General features: G+C 39.6%; 1 protein-coding gene and 1 non-coding gene across 4 annotated transcripts in view; both read right to left on the bottom strand.

Moving 5' to 3' along the window:
• MYPN (myopalladin) overlaps positions 1 to 21,896 on the bottom strand; it is a 99,439-nt gene that overhangs the window by 1,938 nt on the left and 75,605 nt on the right. For all 3 annotated transcript variants that reach the window (XM_043926263.1, XM_043926262.1, XM_043926261.1), the window contains 8 exons: positions 21,581 to 21,719; positions 12,977 to 13,198; positions 11,679 to 11,828; positions 10,573 to 10,655; positions 9,225 to 9,351; positions 7,797 to 8,004; positions 6,039 to 6,204; positions 2,483 to 2,616 (listed from right to left, as the gene is read on the bottom strand). In XM_043926263.1, the coding sequence (XP_043782198.1) occupies positions 2,483 to 2,616; positions 6,039 to 6,204; positions 7,797 to 8,004; positions 9,225 to 9,351; positions 10,573 to 10,655; positions 11,679 to 11,828; positions 12,977 to 13,198; positions 21,581 to 21,719 (1,229 nt within the window). The remainder of the gene's footprint in view (positions 1 to 2,482; positions 2,617 to 6,038; positions 6,205 to 7,796; positions 8,005 to 9,224; positions 9,352 to 10,572; positions 10,656 to 11,678; positions 11,829 to 12,976; positions 13,199 to 21,580; positions 21,720 to 21,896) is intronic.
• On the bottom strand, positions 17,910 to 18,016 carry LOC122709700. The gene has a single exon (XR_006345674.1). It is a non-coding gene; the product is annotated as a U6 spliceosomal RNA (small nuclear RNA).

Below are 21,896 nucleotides of genomic sequence, written 5' to 3'. Positions count from 1 at the left end.
ACAGACCTCTGACCAGTACTTACTGCTCATCCTAATCACCCTTACTTACCTACCTACTGCCCTGATCATGTTCTAGTTAGTTACAGCCAGAAGACTGAAAAGTAACATATGCAATCAACCAGGATTGGGGGACAAAAGGGAATGTGTTAGAATTTCCATGTTCACCAAACACTGTCCAAGGGAGATCCTGGTTTCAGCAGACAGGATCTTTAGGCTCGAACATGTCCTGAATGAAGTATCCATCCAAACTGCTCAGTCCTGGGTGTTGCCTCTGATTGAGAAATTACCAAGCAGCCCTCTCATCAGGTTTCCAAGAGCCTGGCGGTGGCGATCGCGCAACACCAGGTGGGAAACATTGATGCTCCGGGTCCTGGGGAATTATGGATGCTTGTAGCATTCCCAGTTATAAATGGGTTCTTTGTTGATTTCATTATTTTGAATTAGTTTTTCGGGGTCTAAATGCCTCTCAGTGAACTGATTAAAATCAAATTTGGAATGGTGAAACAGACCACCGGCCCAGGTGGGATGCATGAGACAGGTGCTCGGGCCAGGTGCACTGGGAGGACCCAGGGGAATCGGGTTGGGGGGGGAGGTGGGAGGGGGATCGGAATGGGGAATACATGTAACTCCATGGCTGATTCATGTCAATGTATGACAAAACCCACTGCAATGTTGCGAAGTGATTAGCCTCCAACTAATAAAAATAATTGAAAAAAAAATCAAATTTGGAAAGCTACAAAACAGGACAAAACTTAATAGCGATTCCACAAGAGAGCAGGCACTCGGTGAAGCAACTGTGACCTAGTCAAGCCCCTCTCTGCAGCCCCTCTGCCTCTTAGCTTTTCCTCGGCTCTCTCGGCATCTTAACCTGACAGGAGCTACTCTTAGAAGCCTTTCTTTGCGGGCGAGGAGGGATGCCCGCTGTCCCGGTTCCTCGGGCAGGTTGTGGGGGGCGAAGTGGATTGATTTCAGCCTTAGTCCTCCATCCCTTCGCCCACTCCCGGGTCCCAACCGACGAAACAGCGCCTCCCGTTTTTGGAGCTGTGGAATCAGGACGGAGCCTGGGAGACGTGAGCCGGGATGAACTGAAGTGGGGGTTCCGCCAAGGAAGAGCAGGATCGGGACAAGTGTCATCGGTTTCAGGGCTTATTGGTAGGAGTTTCTTGGTTGGAGACTTGTTTCCTTCCGACATGGTGAGGTGGGTGAAATGGTTAAGGCATTAGCTTAGATTAAGAAACATATCACTGGCTTCTCTTTCTCCGGACGCTTCCAGGGGAAAGTACATTAGAGTCAGCTTCCTTCACAACTGAATTTCAAGTCGACAGATTAGAGAGAATAACCAGAAAGCTATATATTTCCTCTAAATATGAGATTGAGGGAAAATGGCAGGCCAGGACTCCTGTGTGGTGCCAAAAAAAGGGAATGCATCTGGTGTGCACCTCTAAGTAGCAGGGGCCCCAGGTTCTAGGCAGAGTTACTTTTTCTTCTTTGTTATTCTGGTTCATCATATTAAATCAGTAAGGAATATTAAGCCAACCAATTAGGTTTTATAAAGAAAAAAAAAAGGATTACTCTTTTGGGTTAAGAAATATGTCTTTAAAATGCCAGTTAATGTCAAAATTATAGAGGAGAATAGTAGCGTACACAAATACATTGGTAAAGATTAATTTGTTAAATATTTAGAAACATGACTCGAAGGAATGATGTAAAAAATCTGAATTTGCTTTCCAGCTGTAGTCACTTAACCTCTCTGAGTCTCTGTGTTTCTTTGGCATTTAAAAGAGGGTAACAACAATTAGAATAATCTCATGGGTTTGGGACTATCTAAGAGTGAAAGTTTCCCTTGTGGCTCAGCTGGTAAAGAATCTACCCGCAATGCGGGAGACCTGGGTTCCATCCCTGGGTTGGGAAGATACTCTGGAGAAGGGAAAGGCTACCCACTTCAGTATTCTGGCCTGGAGAATTCCATGGACTGTATAGTCTATGGGGTTGCAAAGAGTTGGAAACAACTGAGTGACTCTCAGGACAGCTCTCAGTTATTAATCTGATTGTGAGATGAGAGTAATAAATATTTGTGGAAGAATTAACAAATGAATAGGGTCTGGAAAATTCTGCCATGTGGAGTTATGACTGGGGAATTACAGGCATGGGGAGGGGGTTCCTGTGGGTGACCCATGGCAGCAAGGGGATGGCATGAAGATGCTGGGTGATCATAAGTACAAGCCCATGTATGCTCTGAAGTAGCTGTAATTCCTCTTATTAGAAGTACAGAAAAAAACCTGTTTTGGAAGAAGGTTAACCCTATAGTGAAATGGAAGAGTGTACAAAAGCCCTGAGGTGAGTAGAATAAAATGACTTAAGAAATCCATATCTTAAAAACCAATTAATTCATTTATGAAAACATACTACACCAATCCTAAAAGAAAAAAAAAAGATTTTTAAGCTGCCTGTCGCATAGATCAACCGCTGCCATTATACCTACCGTATATATCCAGCCTGGCAGTGCAGGACACGATGCCAGCTTCATTCTTGGCTGACAGCGTGTACCATCCAGCATCTGATTTCTTGGCTGGCTGAATGAGGAGGCAGACATAACCAGTTGCGTCCTGGTGCATGCTGGAGAAAAGAATGAGTATATTACATTGTATCTGGAGGGAGTTTAGAGTTCCCAGAAACTCATTTTTTTATATAGTAGTTAATCCTAAGATCCTAGTTTATCCCTCCCCTCACCCTTTTCCCTTCAGTAACCATAAGTTTTTTCCTATGTCTGTGGATCTTTTCCTATTTTGTAAATAAGTTCACATATAATTTTTTCTTAGATTCCACATGTAAGTAATATCATATAACATTTCTTTGTTTGACTTACTTCATCTAGTATGGTAATCTCTAGGCCCATCCATGTTACTTCAAATGGCATTATTTCATTCTTTTTATGTCTGAGTAATATTCCACTGTATGTATATGTATGTATGTATCTATATATCTATCTATATATATATGGACACTTAAGTTGCTTCCACATCTTGGTTTTTGTAGGTAGTGCTACAGTGCTTCAAATTAGTTTTCGTCTTTTCTGGATATATGCCCAGGAGTGGGATTGCTGGATCATATGGTAAGTCTGCTTTTGATGTTTAAAGGCATCTCCCTACTGTCCTCCCTAGTGGTTTCTCCATAGTGGCTGCACCAATTTACATTGCCACCAACAGCATAGGAGGGTTCCCTTTTCTCCACACCCTCTCTAGCATTTATAATTTGTAGACTTTCTTTGGCTGGGTACCTTGTGGCATGCAGAGCTTCCCTGACCTGGAATCAAACCTGTGCCCCCGTGCAGTGGAAACACAGAGTCTTAACCACTAGACCACCAGAAAGTCCCTATTATTTGTAGACTTTTTGATGATGGCCATTCTGACTGGTGTGAGGTGATAGGTGTAGGTACCTCACTGTAGTTTTGATTTGCATTTCTTTCATACTTAGCAATGTTGAACATCTTTTCATGTGACTGATCGCTATTTGGATATGTTTTTTGGAGAAATGTTCATTTAGGTCTTCTGCCTGGTTTTTGGTTCAGTTGTTTTGATATTGAGCTGTATAAGCTGCTTGCATATTTTGGAAATTAAGCCTTTATTGGTTACGCTGTTTGCAAATATTTTCTCTCATTCTGTGGATTGTCTTTTCATTCTGTTTATAACTTCCTTTGCTGTGCAAAAGCTTATAAGTTTGATTAGGTCCTATTTGTTTTTATTTGCTCTTATTTCTGTTGCCCTGGGAGACTGACCTAAGAAAACATTGCTATGATTTATGTCAGAGAATGCTTAGCCTATGTTCTCTTATGGGAGTTTTATGGTGTCATGTTTTATATTTAAATCTTTAATTCATTTCAAATTTATTTTTGTGTATGGTGTGAGAGGGTATTCTAACTTCATTGGTTTACATTCAGCTGTCCAGCTTTCCCAACACTTGCTGAAAAGACTGTCTTTTCTCCATTGTATATTCTTGCCTCCTTTGTCAAAGATTAATTTACTCTAGGTGTGTGGGTTTCTGGGTTCTCTATTCTGTTCCACTGATCCATGTATATCTGTTTTTGTGCCAGAACCACTCAAGGATATCCAAAAGCATGGGATACCTTTCCATTTCTTTGAAGCGTCTTCAATTTCCTTTATCAATGTTCTGAGCATATAAGTCCTTGACTTCCTTGGTCAGGTTTATTCCTCAGTATTTTATCTTGATGTGATTTTAAAAGGGATTTTTAAAAAAACTTTCTCTTTGTGATATTTCTTTGTTAGTGTAAAGAAATGCAACATATTTCTGTGTGTTAGTTCTGTATCCTGCTGCTTTGCTGAATACGTTCATCAGTTCTTTTGCAGGGGGAGGATTTTTTTTTAAGCTTTATATTTTGTATTGGGGCTTCCCTGGTGGCTGAGTTGACCCAGGCTTGATACCTGAGTTGGGAAGATCCCCTGGAGAAGAAAATGGCAACCCACTCCAGTACTCTTGCCTGGAAAATCCCATGGACAGAGGAGCCTGGCAGGCTACAGTCTGTGGGGTCGCAAGAGTCAGACACAACTTAGTGACTAAATCACCACCAGAGCCAGTTAACAGACAACTCTGTGATAGTTTCAGGTGAACGACAAAGGGACTCAGCCCCTCCAAACTTGCCTCCTATCCAAGCTGCCACATAACATTGAGCAGAATTTCTTGTGCTATATAGTAGGACCTTGTTGGTTATACATTTAAAATATATGGTTCATTAGTTCTAATAGTTTTGTGTGTAGTCTTTAGGGTGGAGGGAGTGTTTCTTAATATAACCAACTGGGCATGTGCAGCATTTAACTCAGCTCAATTCAGGAGTAAATCTGCATGTCCTTTCCTTCTGGTTTCTCTAATCTGTAGTTCTTAATCTTGACTGCGTAGTGCAATCCTGCATAATTATACCAGAATTTCAGGCTGGGTTTAACATGTTTTGTTAATTTACACTGAAGTGTTAACTCAAGTATATTCTCTGTTCTTGCTTATGTTTTATCAGAGGAAAATCCTGACCTTTTTATATTTAGACTTTTTAGATGCCAAGATTCTGTAAAAGCCAATATCCTTTAGGACAAATTTAGTTTCCTGTGAAGAAATAATTCTCGGTAATAATAATTTCTCAGTGGCAGTTTCTGTGCACAAGCTGCCCTTGTGGCATAAAAACAAAATGGCAAAGAATTAAGGATGGTTAGGGCAAATTGGGGCTTCCCTAGTGGTTCAGATGGTAAAGAATCTGCCTGCAATGCGGGAGACCTGGGTTCGATCCCTGGGTTGGGAAGATCCCTGGAGAAGGGAAAGGCTACCCACTCCAGTATCCTGGCCAGGAGAATTCCATGGACAGAAGAGCCTGGCAAGTTACAGTCCATGGGGCCGTAAAGTGTCAGACACGACTGAACAACTTTCACTTCACTTCACCTCAGGGAAAGTTAAACAAGGCACCCATTTAGGTGCCTTAAATGTACTTTAAAAACAGGCATGTAGTGACAGATGGAAAAGGAGCATTGCCGTAATGTTTTGTTTTGCTTTTTTTTTTGCCTTATTTTATTTTAGCTTTTTACAGTCAAAAGATTTTGTCTGGGTACTAATATGACTCATGACATGATACATGACAAAAAGACACATGACAAAAACATGGAAGATCTTTATAAATCCCTCAAACCTTTTTAAGCATAAAAATTAAGGTTTTAGAGACTTCCCTTGTGGTCCAGTGATTAAGACTCCGCATGTTCACTGCAGGGGGCATGGGTTTAATCCCTGGTCAGAGAACTAAGATCCTGCATGCCATGTGGTGCAAAATAATAATAATAATAATAATAATAATGTTTTTAAATGGTGGGACATTATGCAATGGACTAACCCTCAGCAACAAAAAGGAATAAATTCTTGATAAGCACAGTTACATGGATAAAGCAAATGCATTATGCCAAGTGAAAGGAGCCAGATTCAAAAGGCTGAAGACTTATTTGGGTGACCTGATGAGCTTTGCTGAACTTGACCAAGTGTGGAGGCTGTACCTGATCCTCTCTCTGGTGAAAGGGATGGTCTCATTGTCTTTCTTCCAGTAGAACACGGGTGGAGGCATGCCTATCACCCGGCACTCCAGTCTCACGGGGTGGCCTTCTGGAACACCACTGTTCTGCAGTTTCTCCAGGATTACAGGTGCTTTCTTTACTTCCTTGGCTGAATGAGAAAAGAGCCATGCTAGTTTGAATAGTAAGTGCCTTGGGCTCCATGCCTCAAATTCAGGACAGTTCTGGAATCTGAGTGAGCATCCACCCACCTTACCTCTTTATAACACTTCTCAAGCTTCTTAGTGAAGATCACTGCCTTGATAAAAGCTCCAAAAATGATTTTAAAAAGAAATGAGAAAACTGCCTCTGCCTTTTTAAAAAATTTTAAATTTTTATTTTATTTTTTCTGCCTATCTTTTGAGAGACAACACTCAAGGATTTAGGTAACACATGTGGGATGCAAATGGTAGGTGTGGAATTAAGCGAGTTTCTTTTATTGCTCAGTAGTAAATGCTGAAAAATGATATATTTTATGTACTAAATATATTTTGTTTTCTTTTTTAGAGGAGGTTATTTTGTAGAAGGTATATTGATTTTCCCTGAATTTTTTACCTTGAGAAATTTTATTGCTCCATAAAAATTGAAAGACGTATACTATTTTTTTTTTAAAGACACACCACAAATTATGTTTCCTAAGGAGGTATTTTTTTTTTCCCAGTAGAATCAATTAAGACAAAGACATCTCCTATCTCAGGGTTCCAGAGGCCATACTTTAGCAAAACAGTGGGAAAAAAGTAAAAGCTGCAATCAGTGTATCCTCGCAGAATGAGCTTTTGCTACTCTGTTGGGAGAGGGGATTAAGAGTGGAAAAAAATAAGATAATATAGAGGAAACAGCTACTAGCCTAGAGAGAAGGTTAACATTCTGATGCCATCCTGATTTCTTTCAGGGGCCATGCAAGGGAGCTAGCAGGAGAAAGTTCAGCGGGAGAATTCATTCATTCTGAAAGCTAATTCTAGCTGGGCTAACACCCCAAGGGGCTGACACCTCCCAGGGCATGATGACTGTAGGCATTAGTGTTTGTTGACATCATCTTGTAAGGTAAGGGTTCATTTGTTTAGTTATTGATTGAATGCCTTCCATGTTCCAGGCACTGAGTCAGACATCAGAGATGCACAGAAGAACAAGCTTCTATGGCCTCAGTGGCTCATAGTCTCTTCAGGGAGGCAAAGAGAAAACAGTTACACAGAAGCCACGAGTGCTGAAAGTCTCTCCTTTACTGAGTGCTCTGGGCATAGAGGAGGATGTGCCTGCTGGGTCCGCTGTGCCTTTGTGGTAGCATCTGAAATAAGTCTTAGAGAATGAGTAGGAGGTTGCTAGGCAAAGAAGGGCATTCCATGTAAAGGGACCATTAATGCAAAGGCATAGAAGCTTGGGGTAGGGGGAGACCCTGGAGTGATGAACTGTAGGGCAAGTGACCTGAATTTAGTGATAGTCAATTAGTAATTAAGTGATTGATTAATTATTACAATGACTATCATTTATTGCAAGCATGATATACACAAGGCACCACATTTTGATTTTGGCTTACTAATATGTTTTCGAGAGCAATGTAGGAAACATGGCCCTTACTACAGAGAAGAGGAAACTGAGATGAGGCTCGGTGGGGCAAAGGACGAAGGAATTACATCAGAGGCTCTGCATATTTGGGCAGTAGCTTTGGAGGGAGTCATGTTTAGGGGTCCCAGCAGCAAACCTTACCTACTACAGTGAGCTCCAAGCTAAAGGAATTCTGCCCAGTTTTGTTGGTAGCGACGCAGGTGTAGGTCCCTGCATCACGTTGAGTGAGCGGGTCAATGAGCAGAGAGTGGACTCCGGTCTCCCTGACCAGCATCTTGTGGGAGGCGTCGGGGAGGACAGGCTGGCCATTGAGCAGCCACGTCAGCTCCGGGGGCGGTAAGCCACTCACCTAATAAACAAGAGGACAGCTGAGGCACATGACAGACTGATGACAAGCAGATTTATTTGGTGGCTGACTTCTTCATCCTGATCTGGCATCACATAGATAGCGAGGGAATGTCAGTGGTGAGAAACCTCTCCACAGGGGCGTCAGGACAAGAGGGATCTGGATGGATGGGTGTGTGAATTTAAACTGTATAGTATTTGGACCCCAGTTCAGGTAGTGATTTTATACTAGATTAAAATGAATAAGAATTAAAAAGCTAAATAGATAGATAAAATAGGCCTATAGTGTCAGTTTCAGAGAGAATATATTGCTTACATACCTAACGACCAAGAGGTAGCCAAGATAGCGGCAGACATCAAACCACTGTTCTCAAAGCTGGCTGTGTGTCATAACCACATGGAATATTTGAAATCCTGATGCCCATTTACTACATTAAATCGGAATCTTTAGGGAGTGGACCCAGGATGGGTTTCTTTTAGGATTTAGGGTGGAAGAAATTAACAGTCCATCCCAAATATTATTTAGGTAACTAATTTGAGGACAAGATCCACCTAGAGGAGTGGATTCTATAAATACTTAACCTTAAACCTTTACTAATTTGCATCTTAATCGCCATAGCATTCTGCAGTGTTGGGGCAGAAGGAGAACTTAAGTTTCTGTTCATATTGAGAACTATCCATGCCATTCAACTGAACCCAGTTTCTGGTGGAAGAGTTAGAATATATTATAGACTAGTTAAAGGTGATGGATGTAGGCTAGTATTAGAAACCAGATTCTGTTTTCATAAACTGCTTTGGAGCCAGTGACTATAATTTTTTCAAAGGCTGTACCTCATAGCAGTTCATTTCAAGGATGTAAAAATCATCCTTATGTCTTTATGGCAATAAAGACTTTTCAGGTACCATATGGAAGATGTCTGAACTACATCACCTCTTTGGTTGTCTTTTACAAACATAGAGTAAACTTGATATGATATCAGTGTAGTTTTTATTAAGATATAATCACTTAAAAGGTGTTATGAAATACTTTGATCTGGTATTAAATGCTCCAAAAGAACCTTATGGGTGGAAAAAAGTGATCTCTTTCTCTCTTTGTTCCTCAGTCCCCATTCACCAAAACCAAAACCAAAACACCCCAAAACCAACTATAAAACACATACAAACAAAAATAGGTGCATACAAACAAATAAATACAAAATATGAACAGGTGGTGCTACAGGCTACCTTACAGTCCAGCCGACAGAGGCGCCCCTCGTGAGCCACCATATCCCCAGGAGCCTGCAGGAAATGTGGTCGGAAAAAGCGTTCCTGTAGGGGCTCTTTGTCTCTTTCTTGCACTCGGGACCTTCCTCTGAAACAGCAGGCGTGTTCAAGCGTTAAATAGTAGAAACCAATTCATAAATATATGACAGTGTAGGCATTTAGTCATGGCTATAGGGCTTGGAGAAAGATTTCTTTGGGGGATGGGGGTAGGGGTTGCTGGACCATAAAGAAAGAATAAGTAATGGTATGGAGCTGATGTGAAAAAAGAAAGTATTAAGTATCTCATCCACTGTAGGATTATCATGTGAGATCTGTAATTAAGTAAGCAGGCTTTAGCTTTTTTCTCTGTGAAGTCATTCTGGGTTTCTGGGTTAAGTGACTCAGCTCCCCTTGCCTTGGGTTTGACCAGTTGTTCAAAAGTTTCAAAATAAACAAATAAATCAGTATTCAATCTGAACCTCCAATGAGAGCCAAAAGAGAAGTCCTGTTTATTACTCAGAACGAGGCAGCTGCAGTCCCTGTGTCTCTGAGTAATAAAATGTAACCTGGCTTGTAAATTCTGCCAGACCATTAAAGATGATCATGAACCTGAACTGATTAAGACTGACCAACAGTAACAGCTGTTCTTGAAGAAGGGGGAAAAAAAAAACTGAAGAAGAAGGTATAGTTGTAACGGTAGTGAAATACTGTATCTGAAACGTAGGTCACTATTTTTGTTCCTTTGGTAAGTCTAATTTAATTCATGCATGTCAGCAACTATGAAATGCTTTGCTAAGACTTTGTGGCACCATACGACTCAAGAGAAAGCCAGGCTCTCTCTTTTTTTTTTTCTCTCTTCTTAACATTAATAAAGTCAGAGGAGGAGGAAAGTTAGTTGCTATGTTGGAGACAATTGTTATGTTGGAGATAATAACAACAACAAAAATCTTTTATTAGTATACATATACTCATTAACAGTTTCTGTTTTTTAAAGAAAAGTTAACTTAGTTCAGTCTGATTTATATATTATATGCACAGGTGCTACTGATGGTTACAAATTTTGAACATTAAAAATGTGCTGTGAACCAATACTTCTCAAATTTAATACACTTGTGAATCACCTGCAGATCTTAGTAAAATGTACATTCTGATCAATAGGTCTGGGTGGGGCTTGGTATTCTGCATTTGCAACAAGCTCCCAAGTGGTGCCAATATTTCAGGTGGAGAACTACACTTTAGGTGACAGTTTATAGGCCCAATACTTCAGTGCTCATTGCAGCAGGTGGATGCTTGGGAGGAGCTGGAGAAGGGAGGTTCTCACTGTTTTTACCTGTGAGACTGACCAGCAGCTGTTAGTCGACTTCGGATGGGCAAACCTTGTACCATCAAGTGGCCAGAACAACTGATTCTCCCCTGAGAAACAGAAAATGAAGGAGATTAAAATAAAAAGAACTCCCTACTTTTTCAATATATATATACATTTTTATGGACCAAACTGTTATTAGCTTTTGACTATTATGAGTTTTTTGGAGAGGGAGTAAAAACAATGTAACTCTTTAAACTGCTGTTAATATTTCAGGGGAAAGATTTTTAAGAATATTGTGATGACCTTCATTTTTAAGCTGAAAATGAACAGACACAAATGTAAAAAAAATTGAGTTCTTATGCACTTAATATTATTTGCAGGCACATGCAGAGATCATGGTCAAGTATTTTTATGCTTTCCTCAATAGAGATTATCTTCAAAATTAACATTTTTATAGGAGTTGGTAAGAGTAGAAATTATAGTTCTGTACCTCCTATTCTCATAGTAGTTGGAAATATTTATTCTGCCATATTTTTTTTCAGTTTTACACTTATTTATTTATTTATTGGAGTATAATTGCTTTACAATGTTGTGTTACTTTGTGCTATACAACAATGTGAATCAGCTATATTTACACATATTTTGCCATGTTTTTAAGGGGGATTTTAAGTCCTGATCTCTTCAGAAAAGGAAAGTGAAATATTATGACTTTCCATCTTTTATCAAAAAGAGAAGAAAAAAATTTATGAGTGAGGGCTATTCACAAGTAATTTGCTTATTCTCTAAAGAACTAAAAATAGCAAATCATTCTTTGATAGAATAATTTATTGACTCTTCAAGAGAGTCAATGAGTTGATAAACACAAGATTTACTCTAGAGGTCTGAGGCATATAGTTAGTGAATAGATAGTACTAATGTCCTTTGACAAAGGCTGAAGAGTGGAGTGACCCATCAACGGCTGACTAGTCTTGTAAATTGTGATCCTGTGTTCTGGTTACACACAGTCTCAATGCTCCTCATTCATTTTCCTCAGCAACCCTTAGTAACTTGCACTTCTCAAGGTTTATTCACAATGATATCAACTGCTCCTTCCTCAGAATGCGGCACAGCGTGGAGCCCTGCGTCTCCACCTGGGGGTTGGCGGCCATGATGGTATAGTTGCCGTCGTCGTCACTGGTGGTGGAGTCAATGTGCAGAGAACATGTCCCGTCTCCTTCTCGCTTCATCTTGAAGTGCTCATTTCTCTTTGAAATCTGCTTCCCGTCTTTGAACCAGTAAACCTGAAATGAAAAATAGACAAGGAGAATATGCACAGTTCTGTACATCTTTAGAGGATCATGATATAAGGAGTAGGATAAGGCCTGGGTGGATTGCCATCTCTACAACTAGTAACCCATCCTTTACAAAACAGAGAAAAATTATCAGACGCATTATAATAACAGTTTAAGATGCTCTTCCACTTGTACATACAGAATATTTAAGAAAAAAATTACAAATAATTTAGGATGGAGAGAAAGCTTTTGATTATTTTTATTGTACTTTATAATTAAAAAACCACCCTAAGGGCCAGGCGGGTCTTCAGAGGCAAAATAATGAAAACTGGGATAGCTTGAAACTTTTCCTGCTAGAAGTTCCAGATCTCAGGGCCTAGAATAGCTGACCTTACTTGAAAGGCTAGTATATTGTGTTATATCAAGTGGAATGAGGCCAGGATTCACTTGCTGAATTCCTTATCTGACTAAAACTTAAGTCTACATAGTTTTCATGTTAAGTTCTGCATATATCAAGGGGAATCTCTGAAAGACAGGTGAGTTAAAGTACAGTAGCAGTTGACCTTCTCTGCATTTCCTGGTTACCAAACCATACATGCTAAAGCCATGTTAATGTTTGTGAAAGCAGAGTGAAGAGATTCCCTGCTGTAGACATACTGGGTGTAAATCCTCTCTCAGCTGACTGCCAGAAAATCTGGTGACTCATAAGACTTTTCAGCAGCCAGTGGTAACAATATGACATTTTCTGCATTTACCAACCTAATAGTAATGATACAAATATAGCTTGCTTTGTACAACAGGTTGGCTGTGGATATTCAGTAGATGTTAAATAGAAAGAAAAGTATCAGATTGGTGAATTTGATGGTTGAGAGGATCAATAGCCCCAAAGAGAGGATCATGACTAACAAAATTTATTTTCAACTTTTACAAAAATTTTAACATGCCCATAAATAATCTGATTTGTTTTCTGCCTATTTAATGATTCTATTCCTGATTGTATCTTTGTAGTCAGATTATCTGGCCTTTGTTAATTTTCTGGTATTGATTTTTATTCTCTGTATAGATATTTCACTAGAGTCTGATAAGGCTTTCTTGAGGGCACTGAGTCTATAGATTTGCACTGTTGGTTGATTGACTGGCTGTTCATCTTCCCCTACCTTTGGGACAGGTATCCCAACAATTTTGCAGGTGAATGTCACTGGAGAGCCTTCGGTGACCCGGAAGTGCTTGAGTCTTTTGTCAAAGATGGGAGCTATACACTTGCCCGTGGGGATCTCATCATGTTGGATTTCATCGTCTGATTCATCAACAGGGGTGCGTTCCAAGCGAAACTCTATTTCATTCATCAGCCTCTGCTCAAAGCTTGAAATTTTGTACTCCTGTCAAAATGGCAAACATGTTTTAATGTCAGTTTCTATGGGTGAGGAAGAACGTGTTCATCAGTATAATTTGAGGATGAAACTTTTTAAGATTCAAATGTTAGGTTCATATCATGGAACCTCCATAAACCAGGCATCTTCTATTTCCACTTCCTCACCATGGAGTACTAAAGGGATTTGGGTCTCTACTGCAATCCCAAAATGTTCTGATTCCTCACCTTCATCATGGAGTCCCAGTAGAACCTTGTAGGGAATGGAATGAAGATGGAATGTAATTCCATAGCTACTAAAAGTGTCCATCTTGATATATAGAACTGTCTATGTGGTGTTTTGGCAAAATTATTCTGAATTGCATTTTAGTACTTGCCTTCATCACCAACTTCCTGTCTCTACTGGGTTTTGCCATCAGAAAACTTGTCTTCATAAATCTCCATTGACCCCATGCTTGCCTTCACAGTGTCTCTGCAGCCCTCACAACAAAACTATTTGAGATAATTTTCTCTCTTATAGCCTCATTCCCTTGTCACCTTTTCTTTCACTAGCGCACTCCAGTTAAGTTTGTGTTCTCACAGTTCTGCTGAGATTGCTGCTGTCAGGGTCTTCTTATTTGCCAAATCCAGTTGTCACTTATCTGTTCTTGCCTTACCTGACTTCTGAGCAGCATTAACACAGATGGCTACTTTCTCCATTAAAAAAAAATTATTTATTTATTTGGCTATGCCAGGTATTAGTTGCAGCAGGCAGGATCTTTGATCTTCGTTGTGGTATATGGGAGCTAGTTCCTTGACCAGGGATCGAACCCAGCCCCCTGCATTGGGAACAAGAAGTCTTAACCTCTGGACTACCAAAGGAGTCCTTACTTTCTCCTTTTTAAAACATTTCTCTGTTGTTGTTGATTTCCATGACACTGTATTGGTCTTCCTTCCCTTTCTCTAGCTGTTCCATATCAGTTTCCGTTGCTAGCTCTTCCTTCTCTGTCCTAGATTGTCTCATCCAGTCTCACAGCTTCACCTGCCTTCTGTATGCTGATGACTCCAAATCCATGTCTCTCAGTCTGATCTCTCTCCAGAACTCATATACCCAATGATCTACTCTATATCATGAAAGTCATAAACCCACCAATTTATTCTGTGTCATGGCGTGGGTACCTCATGGGCGCTTCAAATGTAGCTTGGTCCAAGCAATACCCACTTGATTTCTGTTCCCCAGAGAATATACTCCTACCCTGCTCTTTCCCATTTTAGGAACGGTCACTACTATTCATCCACTTGGTTAAGTAGTTAAACTGGTGTTTCTCACATTAGCTATGGTGAAAACCAAATTTTAAAAATTGGTATTTTTCAACCTGTTCTTCTTGTAAAATAAAAATGAATTACTAGAAAAGTGAAATATTAAAAGCATGCAAGATTATGTTTGATAGACATAAAATTACTCTGTCAAATGCTATAGAAATTTCTTATTGGTTACTTTCAATTTCCATAGCTGTCTCAAGGTGGAGAGATGACAGCTTGCAAATTGGCATAGGTTTCAGACCATGCTTTGAGTGCACCAAGTTAACTTAAATCTAGAACTTATCCTGGATTCCTGTCATTCCCTCTCCCACCCTGTTCTATCAAGCTGAAATGTCACCTCCGTAAAACAGCCTTCCCAGGCATTTCATCTAAAGTAACTCCCTATTGTAATTCTCTACAGAGCATTTCTTGCTATCCAGTATTATTCCTTTTTTAAAAAACTTTAAAAATATTTATTTTTATTTATTTGGCTGCACCAGGTCTTAGCTGTGGCACGTGGGATCTAGTTCCCTGACCAGGGATCAGAACCTGGGCCCCCTGCATTGGGATCACAGTGTCTTAGTCACTGGACCGCCAGGGAAGGCCTCCAGTATTACTCTTGCTTGTTTGTTTATTGATTTAATGATTGAATATCTCTAAGCATGTTAGCATCCAAAGAGCAGAATTCTTGTTTGTCTTGCTTTCCACGATGTCAACAGTACATATAATAGTGAGTGCCTGTCTCATGGCAGGGGCTCCTTGAGTACCCAAAGAATGGAAGAAAACATGAATGACATGGAGGCTGTCATTTGTTCCTGCACTACTGTATCTTTGAGGAATCCAGAGCCAGGTGCCTGGGGTGAGGGTGAGACCTTTGGTTAAACTTGTGACTCTAGTTAACCATGATTTTATGATTTGGGTAGGTTCCATGCAGATGATACTAGGATGCCCCTGAAGTGAATTTGGGAGCACCAGGCTGATTTGTATCTGCCCCTAGTCATAGGCAGAATAATTGAATTCAGGACTCATGAGATATAATCTCAAGCTATTAAATCACATCACTCATGTCTTCTAGTTATTGTTTTATATATATCACTGCCCGAATTTGCGTAGAATTGGCACTTCGGAAACACAGAAACCAAATATTTCTTGGTTTTAATTTCTCAGAACCAATTTTAAATCTTTCTTCTCAGACACATCTTAGACTGGGTAAACAAAATAAATCTACAGCAGCTCTTTCAGGGCAGAAAAAAAAATATGAATCTCCAGTTAAGTGTATTCATTTTTCATCAGATAACTCAAACCAATTAAAGTAAAAGATGTTCACTTCTAATTTGAAACCTAATTTAGTTTAAAAGTATTATGACTATTTTCTACATTTTGGGAGTTTTTTTTTAAGTTAATACTTAAAACTTCCAGCTATCTACCTATTAGTTTGAACCATATGAAATTGCCATTTTTTCAGGATTAAAAGTGGTATAATATCAGCAATTTCAAACTATTCTCCCTAATACTATATAATGAACATATTTTCCATAAATACATTAACTAATCTTACAAATTTGAAATATTTCCTATTCTTGACAATTTAAAAATCCCACAAGGAGTACATTTTTCATCTTTGTTGAACTGCATTCATGCTCCTAAACAGGTATTTTTCCTTTTAACAGATATGTTTATTTTTTGGATGCTTAGGAATAAAACCAATGAGTTATTTTATTCTCTTACTATGTGAGGTTGTTACTAAGTTGCTTTATTATTTTAAAAATAATAGTCAAATGAATGATTCTCATAGTTTGCAAAACTCACATGAGATCCTGGAGTTCAGGAAAACCCAGGCTTTTTGTGAGGGTGGCAAGAGGTCTTAGGTTCTATGGCAGCTCATCTTGTTTTGTTTAAGTCCCAGATTTCCAATCCATTCCATACCACCTGTAGCCACTATTTTAGTGGAGTCCTTGATCCAAGCTAAAGAACCTTCTCTGCAGCTTCTCCTACCACATGATGAGTGAGGGCTCGTCAGTTCCTGGCTTTCCATATTGAAAGTATGAACTAATTTTTCCAAACAAGTATTGTGCATGGTGGTAAGTTATGATTATGTGTATACTTCAGGAACAAATGGGTGATAGATAAGGCTTTGAGTACTTGCAGCATATCTTTACAACTGGGATGTTTACAAAGATGCACACCATGTCCAAAGCAGGAAAAAGTGTAGGGTTTTTTTTGAGGGGGGTGGGGTGCTTTGCTCCTGAGAGTTGGTTATCCCAGGAATAACTACTCCTCTTATACATAAATCAAGGTTGTCATTCCAAATTGTGACTGATGAGATTCAAGTTTTCTAAGGACATTTGCAAATAAGCAATATGTTTAAGTTAAATTTGAATGTGCTTTCTGCACTGTTCTCACAAAGGTTGTACCACTGACGCACTGTGGATGGCCGTGCACTTTGAATTTCCAGGACTGGATTTGTGCTGTGTTCTCCATTTTCCCTTGCTTTGTCCCCTTTGTGAGTAGAAACAGAAGTTTCTGTGAAGTCTGCTTGTAGGTGATGTCTGTGCTCAAAGGAGGGAATATTTTTCTGTGTATATCTGGTCTGTGTGGCCAGCAAGTCAATGACATATGGCCCATCCTTTCCAGGCTTATGTTAAAGACCTTAAGTGAAAATGAATTGTACAGAATTTCAGTTGCTGTATGAAAGAAAGTGAAAAGCTAAAAAATTACTTCAAAAGAATATGCCACTTGAAAATATAGGTTCTTTTTTTTTTTCTTTGAAGATAATCCTCTTAATGCCGATAGTTTGACAACTTGAGGCATTTGGTTTCCGGGACACATCTGCAGAAATTCCCTTCAAATTGTCAGAGTGGTGGAGAGTACTTTCCTTCTGCTGAGAACCACAGTGTCATGACATACCCCAATCAGATATGGCATTGCCAAGGTTCCAGATTTCAAAAACATGGAGCATGATCTGACACAGTGCCCTGAGCTGGGTTCTGAGTCTGGGCTTTGGGGCAAATAATCAAGTAGGATCAAACCAGCTGGAAGAGCCTGCTCAAAGGGCTCCCAACCAACTCTGGGTACAGTGTATGCTAAAGGAGGTTGTATGTGTTAGAGGAAGTATTCTCCTTTGTCCCTGGGACAGCCCACAGTATGGGCAGCAGATCCAAGATTCCTCGATAAACTTTAACTACACAGAGGATGTCTTCTTTTACCATGTATCTAACACTACATGCCACCTTCAATAGAAATAACCAGGCTTCAGAGCCCCCCGCCCTGTCCTTCCTGCCAGATTCTCAGAATACTATAAAAGGCACTGGGGGTGTAGCATTCTATAAAACAGACTCTACTGTGGAGGAGGTAGACCTCCTTTTATTTTTTTATTTTTATTTTTATTTTTTTTTGGAATTTTTAACCATATACTTTATTTGATGTCAGCATCAAAGGGAAAAAATATGGAACGCTTCACGAATTTGCGTGTCATCCTTGCTCAGGGGCCATGCTAATCTACTCTGTATCGTTCCAATTTTAGTATATGCGCTGCCGAAGTGAGCACTAGACCTCCTTTTAAAGTATTTAAAAATACTTTAAATCCAAATTTTGTCTTTAAGAATAAATAATCACTATATGATTCACAGATTTACCCGTAAAGCTTCAGTTAATGCCAGAGCTTTGCTTAACTTCGCCATTTTTTAAAGTTTTCATCTTCTTAGTCAGTTGATTGGGAGAAGGCAATGGCAACCCACTCCAGTACTCTTGCCTGGAAAATCCCATGGAAGGAGGAGCCTGGTAGGCTGCAGTCCACGGGGTCACTAAGAGCCAGACACGACTGAGTGACTTCATTTTTACTTTTCACTTTCATGCATTGGAGAAGGAAATGGCAACCCACTCCAGTGTTCTTGCCTGGAGAATCCCAGGGACGGGGGAGCCTGGTGGGCTGCCGTCTATGGGGTCGCACAGAGTCGGACACGACTGAAGCGACTTAGCAGCAGCAGCAGCAGTCAGATGATTAAAATAGATTATTATCATGGTGGATAGTATCTATAATTAGGTATAATCAGAATCCCTGTAGTCAAGTGAGATATTTTCTATAGAGATGCAACAAATCCAAAATTTTCTCCTTGGTCAAAAGGTTCATTATCCTCTGTGAAACTAATATAAATCCCAGAGTTGTGACTTAATTCAACAGATATTCACTGGGTACCTACTCTGGGCCAGACACAGCAGGGGTACAGCGATGAGCAAGACCCTCCTCCCCCGACTCCAGCTATCAGGGAGCTTGTGACTAGCACATCCTGGGTGAACTCACAGCAGATGACATGGGGACACTTCACTATTCCATCACTCAGGGTCCTACCATGCCCATGGTGAATAATGTAAGGCCAGTGACACATGGAACTCTTATTAGAAAAGAAACAGATGGCAAGATTATTTGCGCTCAAGGGAGAATTTTCATAAAGAATTCATGGTAAGTGATGAAAGGAGTAAGATTTAAATAGAAGAAATGACTAAGGAACTTAGAGAAGAAGGAGATTAGAGGGAAAAAAGGCAGAGCAAGAATTAGGAACTTATTTTTTTTCCTTTTTGTCATACAGGGGAGTATCTGGGAGCCACACTTTTTAAAAGTTTTCTTTTGAAAAATGGGAGGGAGGATCAAAATAAAGAGATGGGGAGTTTTCCAGAGAAGTGAGGTCAAGGATGAAAGTTGAAATAAGACATTAAATGTCTAAAGCTAATGTGAGAGTAAAAAAATAGATCATGTACCTAGAATGCAGGTATAGACAGCTGTCAGTACTCATGTTTCTTTATGATTGTTTTCCACTTTTTCTAAACAAATTTTCTTCTTCGCTTCATCAGTGGGCCACAATACATTTAGACAATTCTTCATGACTTTTTCACTGTTGTTTCCCAAGACAGCAGTGGACAAAACAGTATTGTAATATGGCCTCAAAACTTCCTCAGATCAACATCTACCAACCTAATGCAAGCATTCCATCTCAGATAGCTCCTTAGTTTCCTGAATTGCATTATGTAGCTTGGCTTTCATTTGATTTCATTGGCACACAATGCTGTGTAAGACCAATTCTGTAATTAACATACTGTAGTAACTCTAAGAATAATAATTGTCAGAAGAACACTGACATGTGTCACACTTTTCAGATGGGGAGGCTTGAGATACTTTTTGAGACTCCAAGTTCCTGCTGTTAGCCTTGAATTTAATTCATGATGGAGGTTTAATAGAGTTCTACTGGATTTATAGCACTCCACTCTTGGAAATTCATGTTCACATGCACTCACAGTTCAGATAAGAGAAAAACCTCACTTTCCCTTGCGTTGGGCAATGGATTAGCATGAATCTCCCTACAGAGTAACCATAAAGGAAAAATCAGACAGACTGTGTGCTGACTTGGTATCATTTTTACAGGGTTCTAATTGCTCCCTGTCTGAGTTGTAAAAAACAGTCTGAACACAGCTCTGATTTCAGTGACACTTAGAAGGATTAACAACCACAACTGTGATGACAGTATTATAGGAAAACAAATCTGTGCTAGACAGAGCAACGTTTATGGGGTTTGGAGGTAATTGTCGTAAAACTGCTAAAGACTGCAGAGGTTCAGGGAACATGTGTAAGTGTCTTGGAAACCAGGGCTCTGGTTCCTGTTCTACCACTGACCTAACAGTTTGACAACAGTGCCTCAGTTTCTCTATCTAGAAGATGGAAGAGAAGAATAGTTGCCTTGGTATTTGCCTCCCAGATATGTATGAATTTGATGAAATGATATATGAAAAGTGTACTTGATTATGGCAAGCTTAAATATCCTGCTTCAAGTCAATAATTTAAAGTCAATTTTAAAAAACATTTTTAAGCATTATTTTGAGCATTTTAAAGAAGATATTACTTGATGTGAACCATTTTTAAAGTCTTTATTGAATTTGTTGCAATATTGCCTGTTTCATGTTTTGGTTTCTTGGCCCTGGGGCATGTGAATCTCCCCTACCAGGGATTGAACTCACACCCCTGCATTGGAAGGCAAAGTCTTAACCATTGGACCTTCAGGGAAGTTCCAATTTTGAGTGGTGTAAACACTGTATTCAAAAGAATCCACTCAGTAAGAATTTCCCAACATACAATACACTAGTAAAATACTGTATATCAGTGGCTCCACTGGAAGTAAGATTTAAAAACATGAAGGAAAGCAACATATGGTCAGGGGAGTGTGGAACCTTGTTTCCAGGGTCACTTATATCACAGACTGCACAATATTTGACATATAGTTTTCACTAAAATTTTATGTTCTATTTCAAAATCGATTTTAATCAGTTCCCACCTGAGGAAATAAACCAAGAGTTAAATTATTAAAATATATATCTGCATTAAAAAAAATAACCACTGTACAGAAAGCAAAAATAAATGGCTCAGGACTTCCCTGGTGATCCAGCGGTTTAAACTCCATTCTTCCACTACAGGGGGCGTGGGTAAGATCCTGCATGCTATGTGGCACAGACAAAAAAGAAAAACTAGCTCAAATAAAATAGTGTTTCTTTCATATAATGCTTGCATATGACTTTCCTTTTTCTCCTTCAGTGTAAATACTTACTAGAAAACAGGGGGTTGTACAGGGTGAACCACAGGATATTGGCTAATGCCTGTTTCACACACTTTAACCTAATGTAAAGATTGAGAAGAACTGGTGAGCACTCCCCAGGCACATTAGGGTTGAAGGAATCAGATAAGAGACAGCTTGGAACTCCAGAGTTCCTTCAAGTCCAGATCACCTCAAGGCTCAGATATTGAAATATTTCAAAGATGTGATGGTGTTTGCCAATACTGAGCAGAGGATTGCTGGAATGGAAAGCAGACTCTCTAGTCCCTCTACTTAACCTACTCTATTCTAGGTAAACCCATGTAAACATGTAAACTGAATTAGCTATTGGGCTAATCAAGAACTGTAGATCCATGTGGACAAGTTTCCTGCGCAAACCATGGTCAGTCTGTACTCTGCCTTCCAAAGCTTCAGTGTCAGTTTAACTGAGGTCAGGTGACCTAAGGACTGAATTAAGCAAACTTACATTCCTTACAGTGAAATTCCAATAAATCATCTGAACCCAACAGTCTTACCTGCTGATTTGATCTGACATCACTGAAATTCATCTTTTTTCCCAAGTCTAGAATCACCGCATTCTTAGTTTCACGGATGTAATCATCATTCACTGGGTGGGAAGACTTTGTATTTTTCTTCATTAGTCCCTGGGATGGCCTGTAAAATTAATTCACCCCTAAGTCACTCATGAAAAGCCCTGGTCAGGGTACAAAGCCCTAGGAATCAGGGTGGTTGGAATGACAACGATACACCAGGAGTCATCAAGCACTTACGTAGGGCATCTTGTGTGCAAAAGTTGAGCACTGAGCAAAGAATCTGTGTATAGAGGTGTTT

The sequence above is a fragment of the Cervus elaphus genome, chromosome 15 (genome assembly GCF_910594005.1).
Source record: "Cervus elaphus chromosome 15, mCerEla1.1, whole genome shotgun sequence".
NCBI classification, from domain to species: domain Eukaryota; kingdom Metazoa; phylum Chordata; class Mammalia; order Artiodactyla; family Cervidae; genus Cervus; species Cervus elaphus.
Note: the sequence above shows the minus strand (reverse complement) of the source record. Positions and strands in the feature narration are given on the sequence as shown.